Source organism: Octodon degus, unplaced genomic scaffold (assembly GCF_000260255.1).
Source record: "Octodon degus isolate 3935 unplaced genomic scaffold, OctDeg1.0 scaffold00110, whole genome shotgun sequence".
In the NCBI taxonomy this organism is placed as follows: Eukaryota; Metazoa; Chordata; class Mammalia; order Rodentia; family Octodontidae; genus Octodon; species Octodon degus.
The window spans coordinates 618,301-627,238 of NW_004524686.1; the positions used below are offsets into that span (position 1 = coordinate 618,301).

An 8,938-nucleotide genomic window follows, 5' to 3' on the forward strand; every position below is an offset into this window, starting at 1 on the left:
TTACTTCCATTTGCAAAAGCAACTTATTTTTAGAAAAACAGAAAGGAAAATCTGAAAATCTTTCAAAGTTTATTTGGTATCCACTTTTTGCAATTCAAAAGAAAATGGATAAATGCAAGTTTAGGTTACTTAGGATACTTTTTTGTAGAAATATAAGAATGAATACATAATGATCCTTTAAGGTATCATCATTTATTTTAAGCATCAAAAAGTGAATGTATTTAACCATACTCAGCAGATAATACAGCAAATGTGTGAATAATTCATGCTACAGCATGATGAAAGAACTGAAAACAAATAGTTGGGTGGAAGAAGACAAAGGAATTTTGTCTTTTTTTTTTTTTTCTTTTCAAAGTTTTATTGATAAACATATAGCAGTGAGACAGTTTCAAATCAAATCGAAAGTACAGTTTCAACAAATAGAAAATTGTATCGTTTAATCTACATTTTTGAATTTGTAAATGCGGAGTTTTCTTTTTTCTTTTAAGCAGAACTCGGGATTGAACTCGGGCCCTTGCGCTTGCCAGGGAAGCACTTATTCCACTGAGCCATCTTCCCAGCCCCTGGAATTTTGTCTTGTAACAATCAGAACTGAGGGGCTCCATAATCGTCTGGCATCCACTCAGTGTTGTATCTGTGATTAGAAATGCACCTGGTAGGAATTCCAAGGATCTTCCAGATTCTCCATTTAGGTCAACTGTGGCCACAATGTAACACTTGTGCTGAGTTACGCTCTGCACTAAGCAGTCACCTTGTAACTATTATGTGTGCAAGGTAAGCAACCAGGTAATCAGTCACTCATAGTATGACTCCTTCCCAATCCTTAAGGCCTCTCAATACTTCCGTCCCAATTTCTCAGTTTCTGCCATTATACAATCAGGGGATACAATTGTCATATAGACAGTCCATCATTGATTGTACCAAGTCCAATGGAGCTTTCATGGAAAAGGTGATAAAGTTGGTATCAACCAGGATATGATGGGTGGCCCCAGCTGTGTAGTATACTGGAAGAATAAGCAGGAAGGATGTTGGGGGAGTTCTCTTTCCTTGAGAGCACTGGGATTTTTCTTTTCTTTTTTGGTTTTATTTATTTTCTTTTAAAATTAAATTTATTACTTTTCATTTTATTTTGTTGGTACGTTGTAGAGAGCCATACTGATAACATTCATCATAGAGAATTTGTACCCATAGACGGTACATCTTGCTTCTTTTTTTCTGCATTCCCCTCCCCCTCCCTTCAGCTTCTCCGCTGGGTTTTATGTACAAATCTTTGTTTACAATCTGTGTTGGTTTTCATCTATCCTTTACTTTGAATCTCATCTCAGAGACTAAGCATTCACTTCATGGTCATCTACTTTCTTTTGTTTCCTGATGTCTGTGCAGCTTTCCTGTATCTTCTGGAGTCCTGATCATTTAAGTTGAAACGAACAACTTAACATTAAGGCAAAGAGATAGCTGAAGTTTTACTCATGGATATGCTCTGAATTTTTAGAATTCACAGATATTCACTAAGTAATGATTGTTTTTAACTGATTAGTAATCAGTTAAAATAGCACATCAGTTTTTTACTTTGTATATCAGTAGGGAAGTGAAATAAAAAAATAAGTATTGATCAGATTAAGTAAAATAGGCAAGATTATTATGTAATACTCTGTTCATTGTAACACTATGAATTGTTGCTATTAAATATGAATATTCAACCATTATGCATTTTCTTCTACTAGTGATCATTCAGAAAACACTTTTAGGTCAATTTTAAGTTTATATGTGAATATCTTTTTAAATTATATTTTTGAGAGCATCACATCAAACTCCCTACATAAATTAACACAATAAAAATTAATGGTAGAGCCTTTGGAAAATTAGAATACCTCTTTTGATTATTATTAGATAGTGACAAATTTACCAGCCTACTTGTGAAACTTCCTGATTCATCATCTTAATATAATGGTTCTGGAGGTGGGAAGCAGACTTAGGTGAAACTGACATTTATGCAGAAAAAAGATGATTGTAGGTTGCTTGGATTATCATGTTTTGGTGAAAGGATATCAAAAATAATAATAAAAAACTGCTTTGCTAACATGAAGGTAAAATAATTATGATGACTGACATGGAATATAACTGGAAATGGTAAATTTGCAACTTTTTTTTCAGTATGTGTTCTAAAATTATGTCTTTCTAAGTTTTTTCCTGATTATAAAATCAAATCATGCTTAATGGATAGATTTTGAAAATACTTTAAGCCTACCAAACAGGAAAAAAATTATACTTAATCACATCACTTAGAGATAATAACTGTAAAGCAAAGGGTAGGTTCTGAAGTCACCTGGATCTTGGATTTAGTCGGATCTTTACTCATACCTTATAAGGCCGCATTGAAAGAAGTCTATAGGAGAATTGGCTGATGGCAAATATTCAGTCTATTACTTATTGTTGTTATTTGTTTCTTTTTTACTTGATATCACATCATGAACATTTTCTTATATAATTTTCAGTTGATGAGGTGCTTTATTCCAAGTGCCACATTTCTAGTTATTCCCTTAGGATAAATGTCCAGTTATTTTGGATCAAGTGATGGTAGCATATTTAGCTTATAGGAATACTCTAGAAGGAAATGATAAATTCTGGAGTTTTGATCTTTCAATGTCACCTGGTTGGGGAATAACATATATCTACCTGGTGTGATTATTAGGCATAGTAGGAGCTCAGAGAATGGATAGGCGACATGCAAGGTGGTTATCACTGGGAGTCTGAAACTGTCAGCCCATAATTGATCATTTTCCTGCAATTTTGTCACTGTTTTAACCTCTCTGAGTCTGCCTTCTATAAGGAGATAAAAATAGTACCTGTTTCATGTGGTTGTTGTGGTGATCAGTTTAATGTCTAATCCTGGCACCTGGTAACCACTTACTGAATATCAACTCCTGTTGCTATGTTCAGCACTTGAAGTTTGTTTTTATGACTAAATGTGAGAGAATATCAGTGGAATTTTTTTTTTTGCAAGTAATATGTTTATGCACTAGCATACAAAATAGGGTAATACAAAATTTTTAGTTTAAAATGCATTGAAGTCCTCTACTTTAAGTATAATATGCAGTTTTTCTGTTTTAAAAAAGTGATGAAAGAGCAATTTGATTTAATAAACCTTACAAAGAATTTTAAAATAATTTAGAGATGGAATGTGTTTTTTAACAGATTATTCTTTTAAAAGAAAAAATGCTATATTTTCATTTTTTAGAATATTCAGGCATGATATGTGCAAATCATACTGCTAGTGTAAGAATCCTTGTGATGTGCTCCGCTCACCTGTAATTATTTTACTTGTGTTAACTCATGTAGCTTTTCATTGAGAGTTTCTTGTCCCACTTTTGCAGATGAAAGCTAAGTAGCTTGCCAGTACTAGTTATATGACTAGAAAATTCTGCTATGTTTTGGTTATCTTTGAGACCATTTCATCATCTTGCTTAATAGCCAGAAAATAGTAATGGATTAAATGCAATCATATTGACAAATATAAAAACACAGCGAGTGTGAATTGATCCAGAAATTTGATGAATATTAAATTTAATAATAGATTGAAAGAGTTAATCCCTCCTGTAGAAATCTGTGTATGTACATTTCAATTCTTTTTTTTTTTTTTTTTTTTAATTTCCTCTTAGTTTTTCAGTCATGGAACAAAACCGTTATATCAAAGCATGGACGCTCCACAGTCAAAATTCTTTCGTCCCCTTAAAAAAGCTATGCTACCACCTGATACTTTTAAAGGAAAAGTGGCATTTATTACCGGAGGGGGTACTGGCCTTGGCAAAACAATGACAACTTATCTGTCCACCTTGGGTGCGGAATGTGTGATAGCCAGCCGGTAAGTTGGACTCAAGAGTCACGTAAAAGGAGACACCATCTCTACAACAAAATTGAAAGCACTGTTGGCCAGCATTGTTTAATTTGCATCTTAATCTTGAGGGAGACAGTCTAGCAATTATTTAAATAACTGCCCTTGGAAAATGTCAGTTATAATTCAAGATGATAGAAATAATAATTTTTACACTGATGACATATATGCTTTCTAAATCCAGTGAGAGGTTTTCTTTTTGGTAGTATTGGGTTGAACCTAGAAACTTCACAGTGAGTGACATCCTCTGATCTTTTTTATATTTTTATTTGTTATTTCTAGATAAGTCACTACATTGTTAAGTTACCTAGATGGGGGTTTGAATTTGAGTTCCTCCTGCATCAGCCTCAGAGGGTGGTGGGATTATAGGCATGCACCACCAGACTCAGCTAATAGTTTATTTTCTGTATAGAAAGATGAAATGAAAAAGTTAAAAAAAAGATAGGGTTAAACAGATAGGGTTAAAAAGGGGAATTAGTTACTATTACCCAGTTCAATTGATAACTGGCCTTGTAGCAACATCATGGATGCTTCAATTTTCTTTAAAATTAATGCTTCAAAACATTTGTTGTGATGAACATAGGAAGGGTAAAGCCATTTAAAAGGAGTATCTTCTCTTTTGGGGTATATTCTGGCCCTCCATGAGTCTGGAACTGTAAAGAACAGTCAAAAAATCCACCCTTCCAACTTTTTAAAAAATGTATTTGGTATAGGGTCTCATTATGCAGCTCAGACTTGCAGTGATCCTAGTTTCAGCCTCTCCCGCCACAGGGATTACAGGTGTGTGTCACCACATCTGGTCTCAGTGGCCAGCTCAGGGTACCCAGGGGCAGAGTCAGCAGCATGCGGTGCTGAGAATCGAACCTGGCTGGGCTGATCCCTTTCTTCCAACTTTGAATGGTGTATAGCTATTGTCATCTCAGTGATGATTGGTATTTCACTTACAAATGCAAATTGGCCAACATTCTCTGGTTTTGATGTAATGTATTTAATAGTGTCAAAATAGTTTATTTCAATACTAATTTATCTTCGTGTGTGTGTGTGTGTGTGTGTGTGTGTGTGTGTGTGGTGTGCATTTCTTTAAGGTTGTAAGATTGAATATATGCAGTTTATTGCAACCTATAAATTTATTCTGCAACCCATTAACATAGCATGAAAGTATCTTCTTTGTGAAGCTGGCTTGCGTGAAAGTGTAAAGACAACAATTATGATTAAGAAAATTGAAATCTATGAGTAGATAATGCCAAAGTGGTTGGTAAAAAGTAACTGACTCAATGAGTTAGTATCAGATAGGAAAAAATTGTTTGACTTTAACTTTTAGAAAATGAATTCATTCGAATTTGTGTTTAGATATGACTTCCATACTTCAGCAGTAATGTTTCTCTTTCAGATTTAGATTCTCTGTGTTTTTTAATGTATGAAATTAGAAAGAAAAACATGTGAAGTCATTTCAGAATTCATGCAAAATATGTACCATTTGTTTATTTCTAGGAAAATTGATGTTTTGAAAGCTACTGCAGAAGAGATTTCTTCTCAGACTGGAAATAAGGTACATTAAGCAGCAGTCACTTAAATTAGGTGTAGGAATTGTAGTATGTGTTGATAATTTACTCCCTCTGTTGTTTTAGAAAGTTTAGAAAATGTAGGGTTCCTTATCCTGTTCTTTTGCAGGTTCACGCAATTCAGTGTGATGTGAGGAATCCTGATATGGTTCACAACACTGTGATGGAAGTGATCAAAGTCGCAGGACACCCTGATGTAAGTGTAATGGTGGTAAAACCAAAGCACAAGGCCTTTGATGTAGATAACATGCAGCAGGATGCACAAAGGAAATAAACTACTGATGTGTGAAACCGCTGTATTGAGAAGGACTTACTTTGTTTCCCTAGGAAAATCTCAGCATAGCTTAATGCAGGGAAAAAATTAGAAGGACTACTGCATTACTTCCTTCCAAGGATACTTTAGTGATGCAGTTATAATCATAGAGCAAACCTGATTTCACCTTATTTAAATAAGATTTTGAAATAATGAGAGCTACCCAAGTGTACAATAGCTAGTTTAGATGATTCATAGTATTTGCTTTTCCTAATAACTTTTGATTATCAGTCATTCTCAGTGGAAGAAAGCCATAGAAACTAAGAAAACTATAAGGATTTCCAAATTTCCCCTTGTAACACCTGAAGTGTAAATAGGTATTTTGCTATTACTTGATTCATTTATCAGAGAACAGCAATTTGTTCTCAGTAGTCTGGCTTTTCTTTGTGTATTTTCAGATAAACCAGAAATACTGAATCTGGTATAGAATATCTATTAAGCAGTGTTTCTATTGATAATGAAAAAGTAGGTCACAAGCCAAGAATTTCATTAAGTTAAATGACACTAGAAATTAAAAGGCATTTCTTGAGGTTCTTTGAGATAAAGTGTCATTGTGTGATAAATATGCCTAATCTGTATTTGTTTTCTTAATAATGGAGTGTAATTTAAAGGGAAGTTTAAGACTCTGAAATTGGGAAATAATATGATGCTTACAGGCTCCAAAAAACAAAACACCCCAAATCTCATTATATTATTTTTTAGCTATGACCTTTAGCTACATTATAGCATGTGGATTGATACATTTTGGAAATAAAAACCCTTAAGGAAAAATGTTCCTACTCAACCAGTTGTTCCTGTATCTTGCCTTATTCATTTATTAGATTGTGATAAATAACGCAGCAGGGAATTTTATTTCGCCCACTGAAAGACTCTCTGCTAATGCTTGGAAGACGATATCTGATATAGTTCTAAATGGTACAGCTTATGTGACGCTAGAAATTGGAAAGCAACTCATTAAAGCACAGAAAGGTATGTTTGTTTATTCATCCTGTATTGGGCCATGTTAATTTATTCTTCTCAATTTTAATGTGGAGCACCTACTGCGCTCATGTTCTGTTCTAGGTGTTGGAATACTTTTAAAAATAAACAAGACAAGCATACTTATTCAACTTACATTGTAATGGAAAAGATACTTAAACTCTATATTATAGTATAAGATGTAGTAAATAAGTGTTTCAAATTTGTTGGAAATCCAGAGACAAGACTGGCTAACTCTTCCCTAGAGCCAGTGATTGAAGAATGAACTAGAATTTAAGCAGAATTTTCAAAACTCTGGGTGCAAAAGAGAGAAAATAAAGCTCCCTGAATAGAGGCTCAATGGAGGGAAACAGCAGAAGTGTTTAGGGAACAATAAGGGATTAGATGTAGGAGAAAAGGGGCGAGAGAAGCATAGGAAATGATTATGGGAAGGTGGGGTGAGGTGAAACTGGGGAAGTTCTGATACCAAAATAAGGAGAGTATCATTTGGAGTTATCTAGAGGAGCAGAATCAATAGGCAAACAGAATGAAGTTTTATGAAGAGGATTTGTTGGACAGACTCACAGGATCCCAGGTAAGATAGTCCATGGTGGCCTTCTGCACACTGGCAAGCCAAAGGGTCCAGTAGCTGCTCAGTCCCTCAGCACAGGAAGGGTGAGGTGCTATGCCTGTGTGAGATTGAGGACCTAGAGTCTGCAGGGTTCCTTGTAGGAGTCTTAATGCAAGGGGAAGAAACTGGAGTTTGATGCTCACAGATGATGGCAGCAGCACAAGTGGAATGGGCTTTGCCAAATTCAGGCAGCAGACTTCCTCCTTCATCCCATTGCATTCTGTCTGGGCCACAAACCTGTCGGATGGTGGCGCCCACAGTGAATTTGGGTCTTCTCCCCTCAGTTACCTGGCTCACATGTTGGTTTTCTCTGGGAACACTTTACACTCTCTAAAAGTCATGGGAGCTTGATGTTAATTCCTTCCACGGAAGGTGTGGTGTGAAGAATGCACCTCTGTTGGAAAGACTGCTGGAAGCCATGTTGGGGATGGAAAAATTTGAAGAAATCCATTCAGGAGAGTTTGTTTTGGGGAAGATGTGGATACATGGCATGGGAGATGAAGAACAAGAAATTTACATGATAAGAGCAGCAGGCCTTATTGACTAGATAGAGAATTTGCAGCTGGGGTGAATAGTTTGGATGAAGGTGACATCAATGAGATTGAAAGGAAAGTCTATTAGGATGGAAAATTTTTGAACATTTTTGTTAGTACTTTAAATTGATTTCTTTATTAAAGTTTATAAAAATAATGAATATTGTAATGTATATATGTATTAGAATCAACATACTTCTAAGCACTTGCTGACTCTTACATGCCAGCAGAAGTGCTGCATCCCTGAAGCAGAGATAGGAAAGACTTTGTTCTTGAGTAAGTTGGGACTGGGACTTAATGGTTGGGGCTTTTCGTCAGAAACAGGGATGAAAAGGAAAATCCTCATGCACTTCACAGGATGGCTTTTGAAGCTTGAGGGAGTAAAGCATGACATGGAGGGGTTTGGGAATCCTTTTTGTGAGGTTCAATGTCTTCTATGCAACACAGAGAATCTTCAGCCTAGATTAAGAAAGAATGGCCACAGATGGGAAGATGTTAGAGTGGCATTACTTTTTTAAACAAGTCCTTTCTCTATAGTTTTTTTGAAATAGAAATCACTCATCACACATTTTCATTGTAGTGAAATATATATGATTTAGTTTTCAAGATGAGTGGTACATTTTTTATTTTATTTCTTTTTTTTTTTTTTTTTTTGCTTCTAGCAAGGATAGATAAGACTAGCTATGATGCATTCATTTCTTCTTAGAGAATATACAGAATGGGAATAGCTGGGCTAATGGAACCTCTAATCCTGGCAGCACAATTTGTCATAGCTAAATCTTGGAAGCAACCCAAATGCCCATCAACCAAGGAATAGATAAGGTGTATTTTTATACAAAGAAGTACTACTCAACTATAAAGGAAGATAGACTTGAGGCTTTTATAGGTAAATGGATGCAACTAGAGACTGTATCATAAGTGAAATAGACCAGATTTGCATGTGTAAACATCATACAGCCTCCCAAGTATAAAAAACTGGAAGAGTAAATAAAATCAAAAGGTACAATAGATATTATGAAAGTGAAAGAAACTACTTGAAAGGAAAGAACA

At 35.1% G+C, this 8,938-nt stretch overlaps 1 protein-coding gene across 1 annotated transcript in view; it reads left to right on the forward strand.

Moving 5' to 3' along the window:
- The window catches only part of Decr1 (2,4-dienoyl-CoA reductase 1), a 77,756-nt gene that overhangs the window by 26,221 nt on the left and 42,597 nt on the right, over positions 1 to 8,938 (forward strand). Inside the window, exons 2-5 of the mRNA XM_004639352.3 lie at positions 3,660 to 3,862; positions 5,384 to 5,441; positions 5,564 to 5,650; positions 6,589 to 6,736. Of these exons, the coding sequence (XP_004639409.3) occupies positions 3,660 to 3,862; positions 5,384 to 5,441; positions 5,564 to 5,650; positions 6,589 to 6,736 (496 nt within the window). The remainder of the gene's footprint in view (positions 1 to 3,659; positions 3,863 to 5,383; positions 5,442 to 5,563; positions 5,651 to 6,588; positions 6,737 to 8,938) is intronic.